This window comes from Globicephala melas, chromosome 10 (assembly GCF_963455315.2).
Source record: "Globicephala melas chromosome 10, mGloMel1.2, whole genome shotgun sequence".
In the NCBI taxonomy this organism is placed as follows: Eukaryota; Metazoa; Chordata; class Mammalia; order Artiodactyla; family Delphinidae; genus Globicephala; species Globicephala melas.
Window position 1 is genome coordinate 99,470,974 of NC_083323.1, and position 19,650 is coordinate 99,490,623.

Below are 19,650 nucleotides of genomic sequence, written 5' to 3' on the forward strand. Positions count from 1 at the left end.
TCCCACGTCCATCATTTTCTGCCTTGTTGCTTTATCTTGCCGAACCCGTTTATTCATCCAAAAAACTGGAATAAGGAGACAAGGTCACAGGGTGGTTGCACTAATTGCATGAAATAATATACGTGCAACATGCTTTACAAGTGATAGCTAGGGAGGGGATGGCCCCTAGAGATCCTGTGGCTCTTATGGCCAGATAAGATGGGAACAGGAAGCAGTAGGTCAGAACGGCAAAGAGGAGATAGTCTGGACAGACGCTGGGGACTGTAGGTACCCTTAGGTTTCTGTTTCTTGTGGTGTATTGTGGGGCTGGCCAGGTCCATTCCAAGGCTCTGGGTCCCATGTGTGTACCTGGTGCTTTAAATCCATCTGCGTACGGAGGAGTTGCAGCTGCTTTGTACCGCACTACCACATGTTCTCTCATCCTGGCTCAAACCCTAAGCTTCATACTAGGGTTAAGGGGTGGAAAAACAATCAATTTTAAAATGTTTCCCTCTAATAAGTATAAACTTATTTAGTTCTGAATTGTTTCTTTTCACTGTATGTATGACTCCATTGTTTTCTCTTTTCCCAGCCCTGTGAATGAAATAGTAAAATAAAATAATTAATAATCCAGGACAAAATAGATGAGGATCACCTTGCTCCTGTCTCCCAGGGCCCTGGCCTGCCCCAGCTCTCTGAAATGGGACCCTGACCCGGCGCCCACCGTGCCTTGGTTTATCCTCCTCATAACTTGGGCTTCTTGTTCTTGACCTTCCTGTGCCAGGGTGCCTGTTTTTGTTTGCTCTGTGTTTGTCATTTCATGAAGGTCATGTCATTATGACTGCAACTTGGATACAGTGCCTTTTGGCTTTTGTCAAGAGGGCCAAACAAAGTTAGAAAGGAAGGAAAGATAGGTCTCCGAGAAACATGGCGAGAATCAAGCCTCCCTGCCCCATGCCTCTGCCCGCTGCGCCAGTTACTTTAACTGCAGTGAGTGTTACGGTCCCAGTGAGTGGAACACAGGCCCAGGCATGGCAGAGCCACGCAGACAGAGCCCGGGCTCCGCAAGGAGACCCCTGTTGGCCCTTTTTAGTGAGATGGTTGGCGGGTCTCCAGCGGCACTATCTAGAGCTCGTCTCATTTAGGCCAAGCGCTCTCTCAGCGTGGATTTTGGCTTCCTCCCCAGCACTGCCTAACCAGGCGGTCTTCCTGGTGAGATGACTTGGATACGGTGTTTGTGTGGGCGTAGCCGAACAATAGCTTCAGTAGAAACGTGCGAATGGCCGGGGAAGGGGAGGTGTGTTAAGCAGAAAGCGTTTCTAGGGAGGTTCTTCGTCCCCCTCTTTCTGCACGAGTAGACAGGGTGGGCCTGTTCAGGGTGTCGGCCTAGGGTGCCCAGGGGGGAGACAGGACCTTGAAATGAATCTCTTTCTGCCTGTGAGGCCCAGAGCCACTCACCATCCTGAGGGTGGGGCCAGAGCTTCCAGTGGGCTCAGAGTGAGACTTCCACAAGTGTGGTTCACAGTGCACCTTAGCATGCTGAAGGTTCTGGAGGTCGCGAGGCGCAGAAAGCTGTCCTCACACTTGCCTGACGCAGCCGTTAGGCAGAACAGCAGTGCGGGCCCTGCTCTGAGCGAGATGGTCATTCAGAGCCCACTGCACTTTCGTGGCGTTTCCCCCGCCCGCCCCCATCAGAACCCGTCAGAGCTGTTGCCTGTTCAGGACTCTACTGGCCATTAACTGAAGCATGGACAGTCGTTCTTGTCACCGAAGCCCAAACATCAGGACATGGGCTTGAAGCGCAAAGGGCGGTGAAAATGTTTCGGGAGCGGCTAGAGGTGGTGCTTATGCAACATTGTAACCGGACTAAAGGCCACGGAATTGTGCGCTTTAAATGGTTAAAACCATGTGAAATTCACCTCAATAAAAAAAAAATACAAACGTAACCATTTTATGTGTGAGGCACTTCTAACCGTGGAACCGGAGACTGGAGATCTGAAGGGAACGTGCTTGTCTTCGGTTGGGGGACAGCGTATGGTCCTCTCTTCTGGGCAAGGAACTCTCAGTTCACTAAGGCACTGCTTTTTCTTGACCATTCGTCCCTAGAACCACTTTGTGAGTCTTTCACGTTCTCACTTTGCCCCCCACAGTGGTATATTGAGTGTTCATTACGTGCTAAATAAGGTTTTGTTGTGTTTTATAATTAAGGATAGTTGGTGCGTCCGAGTTATCCGAGGTTGGCGAGCAGCTGGGGAACTGCAGCCGTAAAGTCAGCAATAACGATTTCCAGAAAGAGGACAAGAATGTCTTCTCACACTTGCATTGGCTTTTTTTCAGCACTGCCCTAAGCCCACTGTCCTTTCAACCTAAGGGTTACAAGGCTTTGAGGAGTGCTGGTTTGGGACCGGGAAGGTTGGTCTTTAAGACAGAAGGGATAAGGCATCGAAGGTTCCACTGTTTCTCTATTTCCAAGCAATAGTTTCCTAAAAAGGGACTACCTGGTACTAGTCCTGGCTAAAATGTCTTCCACGTGTTATTTCTCCAACTGAAATGAGAGTCACAGTTCACCCTCTCACTCAGACTGGTGTGGCTGGTGGAGTCCAGTGCACCGATGCTGGGACGGCAGGCTGGCCCAGGCCCGCGGGGTGTGACCTGCAGCCCAAACGGGCTGGGAAGGTGCAGTCAGCGCTTAAGCGGTCGGAGGGAGTCGACTGGGACGCAGCACACGGTGACCCGCAGGGGCGCACACGGGAATGCGGGGGAGCCTTTCACCGGACAGGCGGATGGGGTCGGGGCACGTGGGGATGCTGGGAAAGGGCTGCTGGAACGGGGACTGCAAATACCCGGGAGATAAAAATCTATAGAACTTGACGTTTGGACCAGCACTAGGACAAGATAAACCCCATTTAAGATCTTCCAGAGACCACGTGGTAGTCTGCAGGAACAGCTCAGTTCTGGTTGCCACTGGTTCTCTTTACTCCACACATTCTCTGCATATGGAAAGATTTAAGGGTTGGTGAGGAGGGTGTGACTGACTGGGAAATAGACTTGCACCCGACCCAAAGCAGAGTGGAGTAGGTAGTGCATTTATTTTTAACCTTAAAGACTTCTGGCCACTGTACCAAAACTTTTTTTTTTAAATGAGTATGTTGAAGTCCTAACTCTTAATTTTTGCTGTATTGTATCTTCGTTTCTGTGCGAGGGCTTTCTCTAGTTGTGGCAAGCGGGGGCCACTCTTCATCGCGGCGCACGGGCCTCTCTTGTTGTGGAGCACAGGCTCCAGACGCGCAGGCTCAGTAGTTGTGGCTCACGGGCCTAGTTGCTCCGCGGCACGTGGGATCCTCCCAGACCAGGGCTCGAACCCGTGTCCCCTGCATTAGCAGGCAGATTCTCAACCACTGTGCCACCAGGGAAGCCCAGAAGACAGTTTTAATGGTACATAAACCAAGGCTTGTGCAGTTTCCAGGGTTCTACAGATGTGCAGTTATGGTTTGGGGTTTTTTTTTCGCTATGTTTCTAATTCTTGGAATCCTACAGAAGCATCCAGAGGGGAGGGAATCTCAGGCATGCTTTTTGTCTGTCTCCATTTTTGCAGATGAGCAAAGAGGCTCAACTTGCCTAAGGTCACATGAACCTCAGGGCAGTTTGGATTTGTTCAAGAGGTCATCTCACATTCCAGGCAGATCATCTTTCCGTTTAAGTTCTGACCCTTGGTTTCCTCATCTGTAATATGGGGCAATACCTTTTTTGTAGGATAGTTACAAGATTAAGATTAAGTTAATCTGTGTGAGGCTGGGCTTACATCAGAAGTGCTCAGTGAGGGTTAGCTATTATCATGGGCTGCAGGGGCAAGTCTAATCCTGAAGTACCAAAGAGACCCAGACACAAACCCTAAGCCCAGGGCTATGATGTGAACCCAGCAGAGAGCAAGCAGTGGCACTGGGAGAAAAGAACACCCAAATTTTAGTCCTGGCTCTAGCACCAGCCATGCTGTACGACTTGAACTTTTTCCACAGAAATTCATCTTCCAGTGAAGTATAGAGAAATTTCTTCTGGAAGGAACTGTACAGGCATGTGGTGGGCAGGCTAACCATATCACCGAGCAGAAAGGACTAGACAGCCCCCACAGACGAGGGAGAAGGGCAGACACAGGCTCTGGCCGGCAGTCAAGACCATCCGAGGCTCAGCGTGATTCACTCACGCCCCTTGGCTTCTCTCCCAGGGCCCCAGAATGCTATAGAAGCCAGGGGTCAAAGCGCGGTGAGGAAAAAGCATAAGCTTGTCCCCACTAAGGCCAAGGCGCAAGCTGGACAGTGGGCCTGAGGGGCTGCTGGTGCTGCCGGGCTTGACGACTGTTCTTCCCTCTTCCCTTGTGTAAAGGGCGACAGGCGTGGGTCACACCAGGGGTTTCACTGTTAGGAAACCAAGACAGCTTGAACTTTCCACTGGATCGGTTGGGCAGAAGTAGACAAATCTAACCTCAAAGCAAACTCAGTCGCTTGGTCCCAATGTAGTTTAGATGTTTATATATTTTCCTCTTCCCAAGTGTCAGGGAAGAAAAACCAGAGCTACTAAAAACCTGACAGGCTGCTGGGGGGTGGAGTGTGGGAGACCCACGGGCAGGCTTTGAGCACAGGCCCCGCTACAGCCCGTGTGGTGCGCAGGAGGCCCTGCTCGGGGTGGGCGACTCTCTTAGTTCTGCCCCCTGGTGTAGCCGCCCACGCCCCCCACTCCGAGGCCAAACACAAAGGGCTGCCCAACACCCAGGTTTTATTGTTTCCACTTTATTGCTCAAGCACAGAACTTGAGGCGAGCCTGTACCTTCAGCAAGTGCAGGGAAGAGGCTGAGGGGGTGGGACACGCCTGGCTGAGGAGGGACACTGACGGGAGGGGGCACAGGGGTGGTCACCACACCAGCCACACCACCTGGGGCGAGGAAAGGAGAGAGTAACGGGCACAGCAGTGCTTCCCATGCCCCTAGCACCCACATCCGCGAGGAGGAACTGGGGGGGAAGGGGCTGTCCAGGGGTCCCCCCTCCACCCCGCCTTCTCATCAGACCTCACATCCCTACCGCATGCCCCCTTCTACCACCTGAAAGACGGACAGAGAAGACAGAGGAAGCAAAATAAATAACGTTCTCGTGAGTGTGCGTGTGGAGGGACATTCGTTCACGTGGAATGGGGGAAGGGAAGGGGGTGACACCACCTAAAATGACCCCCCCGACCTCAATCCCCCAGCCTGCTCCTTTCCCCCTTCCCCCAAAGCCACCATCGAACCCGATAGAAAAATAAAGGTCTAATTCACTCAAAGTTCTTCAGTTTTTACAAAACTAACAGGGTGGAGGAGGGTAGGGAGGAGGGGGCAGGCAGCCCGGAGCAGGGCTGGGCGGGGCTAAGCTTCCGCCTCCACCTGAGGCTGGCCCCCTGCCATATCGTTCTTCTGCTCGTCCTTCATCTCCGTGTCAGCGGGCTGGTTTCCTGCAGCTGTGGCCTTGGCCTGCGAGAAGGGAGAGGGGGAAGGGGGTGAATTCCAGTTCTCATTTGCCCCCTGACGGTAAAGGTGACTCTTACCCACATCCCCACTCTCACCTGCCTGCACCCAAGTGATCACCTAGCACACACTGACACCAGGTGTCGTCTGTACCCAGAAATACTCGTGCCCAAGTTAATAAAAAAATACTAACTGCTAACAGAATTATAGGGACACAGCAATTCCCTTTCCATGTACGACTTAAAGATACACCTGCTCATGTACAAAATTAATGAATTTACTTGATGGCAACACTGTATAAAAGTCTACTTGTCCACAGCAGCTACTACCATATGTGCCTACTGAACACTTTAAATACAGATGGTTCAAAACAATTTAAGTATAAAATACACATTGGATTTTGAAGGCTTAATCTGAAAAAAATGCAATTAAAAAGATTACACGTTGCAATATTCAGATACCTTGGGTGAATGAAATATTAAAATTAATTTCACCTATTTTATTTTTTTTAAAACACAGCTATTAGAAAATTTTAAATTCCAAATATAATTTGCATTCTATTTCTATTAGTGCAGGTTTAGAACACTGGGAGACTAAGAGCTAGGGACCTGGGTAAGGAAGATACGGTGCATCCACACAGTGGAAGACTGCGTGAGCCTAAGAGCGAACGTAAAGCTCCTTCACACGCTGATGTAAAATAAGCTTCCAGGTATGAAGAGAGCACGACGCACAAAACGGCAGGCAGAGCCCGCTGCCTGTCGCCAGGGATCACTGTCTGTCCCGCCAGCACACTGGGTGGGGGAGGGAGCCTTTCCACTACACCTGTGCAGTCTGAATTTAACCATGTACGTGTGTTACCTATTTAAACCTCAGTTTCTGAAACCTGAGTTTTAAACAGGCAGAGAACGTAGGCTGGAAAGACCATCAGAGTAGCCAACTCCTGACACAGGGGGGCCAGACGGGGTGGGGAGGAGACCCGGGCTGCTGCTCCAGGCTTCCAGGGTCGGCACAGGCCCAAAGGGCCCGCCCGGGCTGTGCTGGGGACGAAGGGATGCCTCTGTCCCTGTCCCCCCTAACCGCTCCCGTCCCCAGCCTCACCTTGCTCTCCTCCCCAGCCAGCCTCTCAAACATGTTGGCGTAGAGCTTCTTCTCCCGCTCGAGCTGCTTGCGGATCCGCTGCTGGCAGATAGCCAGCTGGGCCTTGGCTGCTTTATTGCTGGGGTAGAGCTGCAGGAGCTTCTGGAAATCAGCCCGTGCCAAGTCAAAGTCGTTCACCGCCAGGTGGGCCTCTCCCCGGCGGAAAAGGCCCTTCTCGTTGTTGCTGTCCAGTTCCAGGGCCTGAGACACAGGGAGCACACAGCAGCAAGACCTCAGATCCTGCAGCTTCTCTGGCCAGCACTGGTTCCCGAGGCAGCCCTCAGCGGGATGAGGCCCCACCCCAGGAAGAACGAGCCTTGGGCACCACACCGAAAGGACCAAGGGCTAGGAAGGCACCTCGTTTAGTCCAAGAGACAGACAGGGAAGACAGGTCTTTAGATGAAAGAGAAGAACCTGGGACATTTCCACGCTCTTTTTTTTTTTGGCCGTGCCATGTGGCTTAGTCCCCCGATCAGGGATGGAACCTGTGCCCCCTGCAGCGGAAGCACAGCCTTAACCATTGGACCGCCAGGGAAGTCCATCTCTTTAGACTAAAGTGGGTGCATAGGAGGGAGAGGCAAAGAGCCGGGGAGGAGAGAACACGGAGCCAGTCCTTCCATCCAGTGTTTCTGCCACCGCTGCGCCACTGCTCCGACCACTAAGGCCAAATCACTTGCTTCCCGCAGCCCTGCCTCTGGGCCCAGCACCTGAGAGCCCCACGGCTCCGTCCTGCTACCTCTGCCCTAGTCACTGCGGGCAAGTTCCAGACACGCCGGCAGCTCGCCCAAGCCTGCCCGTGAACACTGCCCTCGCTCTCTCACCTTATTGCAGTTCTCAATGGCAGCTGAGAAGGCTTGCAGCTTCAGGTGACACATGGCCAGGTTGAGGTGGGAGGCCAGCCGAAGGGCCTGCGCCTTCTGTGCGTCCTCGTTAGAGAAACTCGACTCGAATTCCAGCCAGGACACAATCTTCTTGTACTGCAGCAGAGCCTGCTTGTACTTGCCTTCCTGGAACGGGAGGGAGGCTCAGGCACCCGGCACAGCTTCGGTGGCCCCCAGCTGTCGTACCCTGTGGACACCGGTGGCCCACAGGCGTGAGAAAGCCCCGCCCCGCCCAACCCCTACCGCCGGCCTGACCAGGCGGCTCGGGTCCACTTGGGGACAGGTCCTCGGGAGCGTGCTCAGGGCCACGCGGCAGGCTCACCTTGAAGTACATGGTGCCCCGCTCCTTCACTATAGTGCTCTGCTCCAGCTTCTCCTCTGAACTCATCTCCCAGGACTCCTTGGCCTGCCGTACCCCAAGGGAGAAACAAAGTTGTCAGCCACCCCAGGGAGTCACGTCCAGGGTGGGATCTGACTTCAGGGTAGGGAAGACCTTGAACAAACTCACCTTCTCAAAACTCTTGAGCTGTACTTCATACTTCAGCTCAGCATTTGGTGGGATCTGGAACTTTTCCTTCCCAACGCTGCCAAAAGCATAGCTGTGGGGCAGGAAAACGCTAGGTCATCTCAGCAGCACTTAACCTGCTCCACACTGAAAGGGCTTCCTGTTTCCTGCAAAGTACCTCCTCATCGCTTCGGTCTTGGTTCAGATGTTTCCTGCTTGGCAAAACCTTCCCTGACCCCTTCACACAATTCCTTGGGCTCTCACTTAGCATGTTACAAATCTTTCTAATAACTCACATGACACACAGGCACGATTACTAATTTAAATGGTAGCCCACAGAGCAATGAGTCACTAGAAGGTGGCAACAGTGTCTCTGAATAACTAAGGATTTTCAGCACTGTGTCCGGCACACAGTAGGTGTGTTTCAGTAAATACAGTTAATGACTGAATGAACAGAAGATGAAAATCTTGATGTCACTAGAAAAGGGAAGCTGTAGCAGCATGACTGAAAACATCAGGTTTGGATTCAAGGAGATCGTGATGGCGTGCGTGCAGGGTGCCCAGAGCCCAGTGACCGCACGCAGGGGAGGCGTACAAAGGGCCGGTTACACAACTCAGTGTGGACGAGTAGATCTGACCTTGGCCCACGCACCTGCTCTACAGACTGCCACACCTGGGCCAAAGTGTACCTCACCTGGGCTTGAGATACACGATGGAATGTTCTCCTTTTTCCATGCGCTGAATGGCTTTCTCCAGCCCACAAGGCAGATCCACGCTCTCCCCCTCGCCGACCTCAAAGCGGAGCTCCCGGCGGTCAAAGATCTGGTCCTTGTAGTACCCTTCCAGCGCAACTGGCGTGAAAGCAGGCAGGAGACTGAGGAAGGATGCCGCCACAGCCGCCCCCATTGCCTCGTCACTTCCTGCTCCCCAAACGCCCTTCGGCCTTCTCACACGTGCAGGAGTGTCAGGAGGATGTGGTTCAGCCCCTCGCTTCACAGAAGAGGGCACTACAAGGACAGGCGACCCGGGGCGTGCACACCAGAACCCGACCGAAACCCCCCCTGCCCCGCCTCACCCTCCACGAGGGCGCCGTCGTTGGGCTTGGCGTGGCCTTCCCCCCGAGCCCGGATTCTCCTGATGATCCCGCCGTCTTCTTCGTCCGTCAGGTCCTCTCCCTTGAACTCAAACAACTCCACCTGTGGGACAGGGTGCAAGGGGTCACAGCTCCTCTCTCGCTCGGAAGAGTCCCTAGTAAATGCCAGAGCAGGTCTGACCACGAGGGCAGCGACAGCGGGAGTGGCCCAAGTGGCAGTTCTGCGAGCTTCCCGGGAGCTGCCCTGGCTCAGCTTAGGCAGACGCGGGCAGGCTGCAGGGCTTCACTCCACCTCAGGAGATCACTCTGTGCGCTCGCTACTCCCGTAACAGTGTGCTCTCCAGACAGCCCCAACCCAGCTACTGGACAAGCTCGGCCCGACGGGCGTCAGCAGCCACCCAACGCCTCTCACCAGCCTTCCCAACGTTCTCCCGGCATCCACTCGGTGGGGCTCAACCACCTTCAAGTGTGAACACTGTCACGTTCCAGCTCCTCGGCAAAGGTTCTCCTCCCCGCCCCACGCAGCGGGCATCTCTCCCCTCCTATCGTCCCCCGCCCCACACAGCGGGCATCTCTCCCCTCCTATCGTCCCCCGACCCACGCGGCGGGCGTCTCTCCCCTCCTATCGTCCCCCGACCCACGCGGCGGGCGTCTCTCCCCTCCTATCGTCCCCCGACCCACGCGGCGGGCGTCTCTCCCCTCCTATCGTCCCCCGACCCACGCGGCGGGCGTCTCTCCCCTCCTATCGTCCCCCGACCCACGCGGCGGGCGTCTCTCCCCTCCTATCGTCCCCCGACCCACGCGGCGGGCGTCTCTCCCCTCCTATCGTCCCCCGACCCACGCGGCGGGCGTCTCTCCCCTCCTATCGTCCCCCGACCCACGCGGCGGGCATCTCTCCCCTCCTTTCATCTCCGGAGCTCCGATATTCTCTGCTGTCAGTCACCACTCTATGTAGATAACGACCTCCTGATTCCTTTCAGTTAGGACCCATCGCCTCTGGGCACCGCCCCAGAGATAAACAGGCCTCAAGCCCTCACCCTGCTGCTTCAAGGCTGAAAAGGGGTGCGTGGCTACCTCTTCCCACCTGAGCCCTCATCACTGACCACTTTCTGGCAGCAGCAGGTTACATGCATGGCAAAGCTAGCCGCTCTCTCCATTCCTCCCCTTCCCCCGAGGGCAGGCCCTCAGCCTTCACTACATTGTCTCCGAGAGGCAGGAAGCGCTGGAGGGCAGCCAGGCCCTGGGCTGAGACAAGGCTGGCTCTTTGCCTTGCTCTCTGTGGCCACTCACCTCGAACACAAGCGTGGCGTTGGGAGGGATCTTGGGAGGGCTGCCCGCCGAACCGTAGGCGTATTCTGGCTTGCAGGTGATGTGGCACACTTCCCCCACCTTCATGGTCGCTACAGCAATATCCCAAGCCTTGATGACCTCCCCTGTAGGTACAGAAAACAAATAGATCGAGACTCCTCTGGTGGCGTAGTGGTTAAGAATCCGTCTGCCAATTCAGGGGACACGGGTTCGAGCCCTGGTCCAGGAAGATCCCACATGTCGCGGAGCAACTAAGCCCGTGTACCACAATTACTGAGCCTGCGCTCTAGAGCCCACGAGACACAACTACTGAGCCCACGTGCCACAACTACTGAAGCCTGTGCTTTGCAACAAGAGAAGCCACCACAACGAGAAGCACACACACCCCAACGAAGAGCAGCCCCCGCTCGCCGCAACTAGAGAAATCCCGTGCGCAGCAACAAAATCCCAACACGATGAAAAATAAATAAATAAATTTATTAAAAAAAAAAAAAAGGAAGAAAGAAAAGAAAACAAACAGGTTCTCCTTGGCAGGGATCTGACTCTGAGTTCAAACAGTGGCCTCAGAGACTTACTGTCCCCTGCCCAAGGGGAAGCTGGACACTCTTTAGAAATGGGACCCGGAAGGTAGAAAACCTGCTTGCAGACCACTTTAAAAAAAAAAAACAAAAACAAACCACTCAACTCTGGAACAAAGGGGTTCAAGAAAACAAGGCAGTCCATCCTTGAAGAGGAAGCAAGGCGTTCAGAGGTGATCAGGGGAATGAGAGATAAAAATCAATACAGTTCCAGGACCTCCCTGGTGGCGCAGTGGTTAAGACTCGGCGCTCCCAATTCAGGGGGCCTGGGTTCGATCCCTGGTCCTCGAACTAGATCCCACATGCATGTCGCAACTAAGAGTTTGCATGCCGCAACTAAGGAGCCGGTGAGCTGCAACTAAGGAGCCTGCCTGCCACAACTAAGATCTGACGCAACAAGGAAATAAATAAAAATTAAAAAAAATCAACATAGTTTCAGGACAGTGGAAACAAAAAAAAAGAAAAAATTAAGATTGTAACAAAGCCTTCCTTTTTGAACTCCTGAGAATACTGTTTCTGCTTGTGACAGCTCACACACCCCGATCCCACCAGCCCGCTAACCATGCCCACCTTTCCCCAGGTCGAAGGAGAATCTGTCCTCGCGGTCCAGGCTGGAGTCAAACTTGGTGCCATCCATCAGCCAGCCCGTGTAGTGGACAGAGACTCGGTCCCCGATCATGGGCATCTCCGTGCCTGTGCCCTCTCGCTTGATGACCTGGAGGAAGGGGAGAAGGTGAGCACCTGGGCATGGACGCAGAGGCACCACGACTACCCGCACGCCTCTGACCAGAACGTAAACAGACTCTTCTGCCTCCTTGTAAGTAACTCGACGAGCCCATCATCAAATGACTGCTGTGGAGCTTGGTCAGAACCAACTGACCTCCCTGTCTTCCACTACGACGTGACTCGGTGTGAAACACTGGAGACAAAACAACACCTGAGTTCAAGTTTTTGCCGTATGCTCTTGTACGAGTCACTTTCACTCTCCAGACCTTACTTGTAAAGTAGTAACCACAATCCCTATCAGAGCTGTTACAGGACTAAACCGGTGAAAGACTGTATAACTATCAGCAGCAAAGGGAAAAGTATTTATGCTACGTTTCCTCATTCTTCCTAAACATCAGTCATCAGCTCAGGATCTAGTTTAGAGAGAAAAGAGGAATATGAATAACGAAAAGAACAGGAGCAGTCCGGGAGAGGTAAAAAAGCAATCAGCAGGTCACAGGTGAGCCCGGGCGCGCAACCAGGCCCTAAGCTCTGACTTGGGAATTGAGCATTCGTGACTAGCAGGCTACTGAAGTCCTTGGTTTCGGGGCTAGAGCATTGCCCAGGAACTTCTAAGACTCTTGCTTCTCTTCTTCACCATTTATAAAATTTGGTGGCTCTGTGGGCTCCCTGGTACGTGTGTGGTCACCCTCTAAGGGAAAGCTTCCACGATGGAATGGATGTGGACTTAAATAGCAATAGAAAAGGAAAGGGGAAGGAATGGAGAATCAAAGAGAAAGAGTCTCCCGGGAAGCCGCGTCCCCACTGGGAGAGCAGCCAGGTGCGTTCTGCACCAGCTAAGAGCGCCCCGAGGTCTCGAGCTCGCCCAGGGCACACGCGCACGTGGGGCTGAGCAGTGGGAAGCCAGGAGGGGAGACGCTGGGTGAGGACTCGGCACGAATCCGGGCTAGGATTTCGCTATCCTGGACAGCGCAGAAGCAGCTCCGAACCGCGGCCGGCTGTCCTGACGTGGGTCAAGATGCCCCGCTGCCTGGGTCCCAGATCCCTCCCCTGGCTCTTTGGGCGGTAACACGGTTTCGGGCGCCCAAGCAAAGCACCTCCTCCCAGCCCCGCACCCCGCGCTCAGGAAGGCCCGGGGAGGGGGGGGTGAACTACAGGTCCCGGCATGCAGCGGGGCGGGGGGGAGGGGGACAGCATGGCCGAGCGGGTGACCTAGCCGGGTCCCAGCCTTTAGAAAAGGGGTGACGAGAAGGCGGAGGGCGCCGGGTCCGCGCGCCAAGTCGCACAAAGGCCGGCAGGCCAGGAAATAACTCCTAGGACCCGCTTCGCGTCCTGGCTAATGTTTAACTGCCAGGGTCGGCGAGCTCCGCACCCCCGAGGCGCAGGCGGCCGGGGGGGCTCCCCGGCGGCGGTGGCGGCGGCGGCAGGGAAGGAGCCGGCCGCGAGGTCCCAGGTCGCAGAGAGGGGTGGTGCACGCCGCCCGGCCCCCCGCAGCTCACGCGCCCGCCCCCCCCGGCGCGCCCCTCCCCGCGCACGCGGCGGCCGGAGCAGGCGCTGCGCTCCCGGGCCTGGGGGACTGGGGAGCACTCAGCCCAGACCTCCTCCTTCCGAGCGTGTGGCCGCCCTCCCGCCCCGAACCGGCGGCCCGACCAGCAAGGCAATGCGCCCGGCCACGGCTGCACGCCGCGGTCAACGGCCGGCCGGGAGGCTGCAGAGGCGGCCGTCCCAGCCCCGAGCCCCGGCCGGCTACTGAAGCGCGGCGGCGACGGGCTCTCGGCGCCCCCCGCCGCCCCGGGGCGCCCCCGCCCCTTACCTTAAGCACTCCCTCATCCTGCTTGGGACTGATGTCCACCCCCTCGAGGGGCAGCGGCGCCGACTGCGCTCCGCTCTCTGCAGCCTTCGTCTCCTCTGCGGTCATCGTGCCGTTCTTCGGGCAGCGGGCGCCAGTCAGTGCGCGGCTGTGCGGGCGGCCGGCCGTGGCTCGCGCACCTCTGCTCCGGCGCGGGCGGGCGCAGGAGGTGGGTCGTGGGCGGCCGGGGGAGCGATTGGTCCCACCGCCGCGGAGGGAGGGGCTGGGAGGAGCCGGGCGGCCGCGAAGGACGTGGGGGGAGAACTTTCTAGAGACGGCGGCCGGTTCGGGCTCTGGCGCTCAGGGCGCTCCTGCGAAAGGTGGTTTCTGGTTCGTTCCTCCCGCCGGCCGCCTGGCCCCGCCCCGGTCCTGGGACCCTCGGACTCCCGGGCCAGCCCTCGCTCCCGCGGCGCGCTCTCCCGGCCTCCCCCACCCCCCCGTCCCCCCGGTCTAACCGGATTCTTCCAGATCCTTCTCGATCCTCCGCAGCGTCCGACGCCGCGCCGCCGGACGTGGGCGCCGCGCGTGCGTCTCCCCGGCCCGAGACGCGGGCGGCCGGCCTCCCCGCCTGGCTGGGCGCGCGAGCTGAACGCAGAGCGAGCGGAGAGCGTTACCCGGGCGCGCAGGGCCGGGGAGGCGACCGGGTGTCCCCGGAGCGGGGCCAGCGTGCGCCTGGGGCTCGGCGAAGTGCTGCGAGCTGCCCGTTTGCAGGAAATGGCCCGCGTGGTAAAGGGGCCTTCCCCGACAATAATAAAACTGAAAACCTAAAAACTGTTTCAGCTCACGAAGGAAGCCATTCCACCTTACTGAAAGCCCATGGGAAGAAATATTTTCTTAATACTGGGTTCCAGGTGATTCTGGACTTCCTGTGGCAAGCGCGTCTGCGCGGTGGGCCAACGCACCGCAGCGCCTAGATACCCAAACAATAGCCTTTTGACAAAAAGGTCCGTGTAGGGAGCGTCTTGATTTTGCTTTAGCGCTTAACCCCATCATGGCATAGCTCCTGAGGCGTGGTATCAAATAGTTATCGGCTGCGTGAATTTGTATTCCAATAACAATAGAAACTTTTTTTGGAGCCCTCGCTCTGTGCTTGGCGCCGTGCTGTGTGCTATGCAAACTGTCCTGTTTAGGTAGGCAACCAAAAGGGCTATTGCAGATGAAATTTTAATACCATAACGTAACTGGGAATTTCATCGTAGTCTTTTCTGTTGGAACTCGGCTGGAAAGGGATGCAGGAGAAAACTTTCTTGCAGTGATTTACAGCATATGTGTTTACCCTTGACTAAGTCTCGTTGGCTGACTGGGGATACCCTCAGAGGACATGGGGGGTTGACTCAGTAGAGGCTGTCTATTTCTTTTCTACACTGTCCTTAGTAGGGTGAAAAGTACCAGTGCCAAGGCCTTCCAAAACGCCAGGGGACAGGGATGGTGGGTAAGGTGCTGGCTTGTTGCCTTGGCAGTTACGTTGCTGTTGGCTCCTGCACCTGCGTTTGGCTGGTCTCCGTGTGTGTGCTGGTTTCTTTTGATGCTGGGGCCATTGGGTATTGTCTGACAGAACAAGTTGGGATAGGAAAGGAAAGCTCCCTTTGGAGTAATGCTTTTCTGCGTCTTTTTCTTCGTTGGAAGCAGACTGTGGGTGTGTCTGTCAGTCTGTCATCACACATTAACTGAGCACTGAAGGGTGCCTGCTTTTGCACGAACGCATGCTGACAGTAGGAAGAGCACATGCTTCAGAGTAAGCAAGGAGTTGGGTCGCCCACGTGGTAACCGATTTGGGGCAGGTTATGGGGATGGTAACATCTATCAATGAGGGTAGTTGTGATGGTTACAAAGAGGGAATGTATGTCAGGTATCTAGGCCAGTGCCCACCTTCAAACGGGTGGTTGGTAAATAATGGTCATTATTCTAATGCGGTGAGTGTGTATGGTGAGATAGGGACAATGTGCTAAGAATACAGAGGTCTGTAAGAGGGGAAAACCCTGTGGAGGGGAAAGGGGAAGGACCAGAGGGAAAGGTTTCCAGGGAGGAAGTGCTGTGCTCATTCAGTCAATGAGTGGTTGAGGGGCTGGGAGATGGAAGGGGGTGGGGAGGGGGCAGTAGGCACTGGGTTCTTGGATCCTAGAGCAGGACCTTATTGTTTCTAGAATTTTTTTCTAGTTATTTATGTTATATTTTTCAGATTGTAAAACTTACAGTCAATATAGAAAGTATACACAGGTGTTTTGTTCTTTCCCTCCTCTTCCTCCTGCCTTTCCCAGCCCGTTTAAATTAGTATTCCCATTAAAGATGTTTAACAACGTACAGTAAGCCCCCTACATACGAACGAGTTCTGTTCTGAGAGCACATTTGTAAGTCCAGTTTGTTCGTAAGTCCAACAAAGTTAGCCTAGGTACCCAACTAACACAATCGGCTATATAGTACTGTACTGTGATCGGTTTATAATACTTTTCACACGATACATAAAAAACAAACACAAAAAAATAAAACATTTTTAATCTTATGGTACAGTACCTTGAAAAGTACAGTAGTCCAGCACGACTGCTGGCACATGGGCTGGCACTGAGTGAACAGGCAGGAAGAGTTACTGACTGGAGGAGGGAGAGGAGGTGGGAGATGGTAGAGCTGAAGGGTCGCCAGCAACAGGAGACGGAGGAAGCTGCAGTTTCACTCACGGCTGGCTGACGTTGGGGGACCGCAGCTTCACAGATTGAAGGCTCGTGTGTAGGGGCCTTACTGTAATTCTTTTCAGTGGTATCATCAGTCATTCACAATCCTCCCGGAACTCCCCCTTTGCTAGAGGAAGACAGCACCCCCCCATCATCCACCTTACTCTGTAGATGACGCGTGCTGTGGTTAGTTTTGTTATTCCCAGAATGAGCCTGCGGGAACTCACGTGGTACATCTCCCTAACGCCAGGCCCATCCCTCAGACAGGAAGACCCTTTTTTTTTATTTTTGGCTGTATTGGGTCTCTGTTGCTGCACGTGGGCTTTCTCTAGTTGCGGTGAGCAGGGACTACTTTTCGTTGTGGTGCACAGGCTTCTCATTGCTGTGGCTTCTCTTGTTGCAGCACGCAGGCTCAGTAGTTGTGGCTCGCGGGCTCTAGAGCGCAGGCTCAGTAGGTGTGGCACATGGGCTTAGTTGTCCCAAGGCACATGGGATCTTCCTGGACCAGGGATCGAACCCATGTACCCTGCATTGGCAGGCGGATTCTTAACTTCTGTGCCACCAGGGACGTTCCCAGGACCCTTGGTTTTAAACCCCTTGTTTTTAAAGGTGCTGTTTTGACCTTCTTAGACTGACAATCTTCTTAAACATTAAAATAATTATGTAATACTCAATTCAAGAGAATGTGAGATGAGTATGTATGTGTGTATATACATGCACATACACATGTTATGTAACACAGCAGCATAATGAACTCTGGGAATATACCACCCAACCTAAGAATTAGAACATCACCAATATGATGGGTGTAAAAATGTCACACCAGAAATGTTAAGGACACTCATCATTTCTTGCTACTTTTGGTGTCTGTGGACTGAGAAAACAAACTATACTACTGACCAAAACAGCTACTACACGTTTCATAAAACATTTATTTACTTATTTATTTTAGAGATTACAGCTCCATTTTCATGCATTTGAAAAACAGTAGACCGCTATGTGGGGTCTGCACATAGTGGAGACCTGAAGCTTCATCACTGAACACACCATGGGTCACCGGGTGAGTTTTCCTCACCTCTGAGATGGGAATCATGATAGTGTCTATGTCACAGGATTAAATGATAAATTATTATGTGTGAAGTACTTAACGCAGTGCATCGCACATAGCAAGCAGATGAGCGGTAATGAGTGTGTGTGCCGTGTTTTAGTTGCTCAGCCTGTTGATTGCTGGAGTATGGAAATGGAAGACTCCACAGTTCCCAGCGCTCAGGTTGCAAGCTACTGAGTGGTCTGGACAGGGGTTTGAGCCATTGTTTCCAGAGTAGTGCTTCTTCCTGATGTTAAATCACATCTGTATTTTTTTCTCTTTAACGCTCAATGATGAACCTGACTATCTAATATACTAGCTCTGATATCTTGTCATTCCAGCAAGTCTGGGAGCCTTGTGAAGGTAAAGACTTGGTCTTAATATTTCCTTGGGCTCCACTGTTATCTGAGCTCCGTGGGGTGAGGAGGTTGGGATATTTGGTGGTTGTCCTGCTGAAAGAAAGTCGTTTTTCCCTTCTTTTAAAAAATAAAGTCTAATTTCCAGCTTCAGACTAATATATATTTTTGTTTTGCTCCTCGGGGCAATAAAAAGTAGCCCCAGTCTTCATCCTTCTGCGTTTGTGGATGAACTGAAATTCGGATTTGGCCTCATTCATGGGAGGGTCCAGTAGCCAATCGCCTACTTCAGCATTGTTTTCAGCCTCCCCAAACTTGTGTGTGATCAAAGATCACATGTTTGTCCGGGTCATCATATCTAATTAGCATAACTAGAAGTAGGATTGCCTTTTGGGAAAAATCTTGCCCTGCATCATCCTCAGTGGAGAGCAAATGTGTATTTAATATGGTAAATAAATCGTGCTCTGCAGTGACCTCAGGAACAACCCAGCAGCTCTTACTACTGAGACATTAAGAAATTATTGTTCCTTCAGTATAATATCAAACTTCTGTTAAGTGGTCTGCTGATATTTGTAAACGATTAAATTGTAATAATAATAAAAAAAAACTTGTATGAAAGTTCAGATTTACTCTTGTATCCCAGAAGTCCCTTCTGAGTTGGTAACATCAAGCTTTAGTCAAATATTGACTTTAACATTTACCGTTTCAGCATTTAGCCAAAACGTGTACTTAGAGCACCTCTGAGTTTACCCCTTCCCGTGGGCCCTGCAGGTGGGTTGCTCAGCAGCCCTTCTCTCCAGATCAGTCTCCTCCAGGGGAACTATTCTGGTATTTCCTTGGGCTGACTGCCTCAGCTTTAATTTCCTCCTGGGTTTCTGGAAGCCCTAGCCAGGGTGGGAGTACTCATCCAGATTCCTGCACAGACCAGACAGAGAGAGTCTCACACACCTTCGTGGAGGGGTAAGGGGTGTCTATTTTTCTTAAAGGGGCTCTGGATTTGCCACGGGCTTCACTGGTCAAGCACTTGACCTCTCAGCTATCCCCTTCCTTTCCCGTGGAGAACAGCCCTCAGCCCCTGTCCTCAAGATGTGCGCCCACTGATGCTTGTCGCCATTACTTCCTGTAAGTGGCCAGTTGGTGCAAAGCTGTTTATTGAGTGGGTCGGGAGGCTTTGAGCCACGGAGTGGGTGGCGGCTGCTGGGGCCATAGGGCATGGGCCGACGTGCTTTGGCCGCAGGCTCTCGGTCCCTTGGGGTCCTGGGGCCGAGAGTCGGGAGCGCACCCGCGCCGGGTACTGAACTCAGGACTGTAGGGCAGTACTGCACTTGCCCTCGGTGACAGCCCTCCCTGTGGCTTCGGATTTGTTCCCAGAGCAGGTGCTGAGTTGAGTGGGCAAGGCCGCCTGCGCGCTGGCGAGGGTCGCCGGGCTCAGGCCCGGGCTGTGGGCGCGGCTGCCCCGAACTCCTGCCCCAGGGACGCGACCGCAGGCGGCTCTCGGCCCTGGACGGAGGGACGGGGGACTCAGGGACGGAGCTCGGTCTCATCAGCCGGAGCGGGGCCTGCGCCTGAGGCTTCTCTGGGGGCTCGGGGCTGGGTCGCCGAGGGCCTTGTGCGCGCCCCGGCCTCCGTGCCCGCTGGTGCCCTCTGGGGGCCCCGGAGCGGCTGCCTGGCACGCGAGAGGGGCTCAGTAGACTCGGGAAGAGGACAATTCCGGAAGGACAGTGGCCCGCCCAAGGCCCCGCCCCGGCGAGGTGGCCAGCGAGGCACGCTCCCCGGCGGCCGGTCTTCCGAGAACTCGTGTGACCGGGTCACCCGCCCCGAGCGCAGGACACCTTCCCGGCCGGCGGGGAGAGCGCGTGCCCGCGGGGGACGCGCAGCCAGGCGCACACCCGGTTCTCGGCAGCAGGGCCTGCTTTTCCGCCCAACTCTTTGCACCTTAGTTTTTGCTTGTACCTGTGTCATTGGGATAATATCAGCGGCCGGCTCTTTGGGAG

The 19,650-nt window shown here is 54.4% G+C and overlaps 1 protein-coding gene across 2 annotated transcripts; it reads right to left on the reverse strand.

The window, feature by feature from the left end:
• Nucleotides 1-5,262: 5,262 nt before the first annotated feature.
• On the reverse strand, nt 5,263-14,084 carry FKBP4 (FKBP prolyl isomerase 4). 2 transcript variants are annotated; one of them, XM_060306498.2, is made up of 11 exons: nt 14,003-14,084; nt 13,512-13,858; nt 11,543-11,687; nt 10,377-10,519; nt 9,069-9,189; nt 8,688-8,844; nt 7,997-8,087; nt 7,811-7,894; nt 7,429-7,614; nt 6,569-6,808; nt 5,263-5,476 (listed from the first exon to the last, which is right to left on the reverse strand). In XM_060306498.2, the coding sequence occupies exons 2-11, from the start codon at nt 13,614-13,616 to the stop codon at nt 5,372-5,374; spliced, it is 1,377 nt and encodes a 458-aa protein (XP_060162481.1). In that variant the 5' UTR covers nt 13,617-13,858; nt 14,003-14,084; the 3' UTR covers nt 5,263-5,371. The 2 variants fall into 2 exon arrangements, with proteins under 2 accessions (XP_060162481.1, XP_060162480.1); XM_060306497.2 differs by lacking the exon at nt 14,003-14,084 and having other exon boundaries at nt 13,512-13,962.
• Between the last annotated feature and the right edge of the window lie 5,566 nt (nt 14,085-19,650).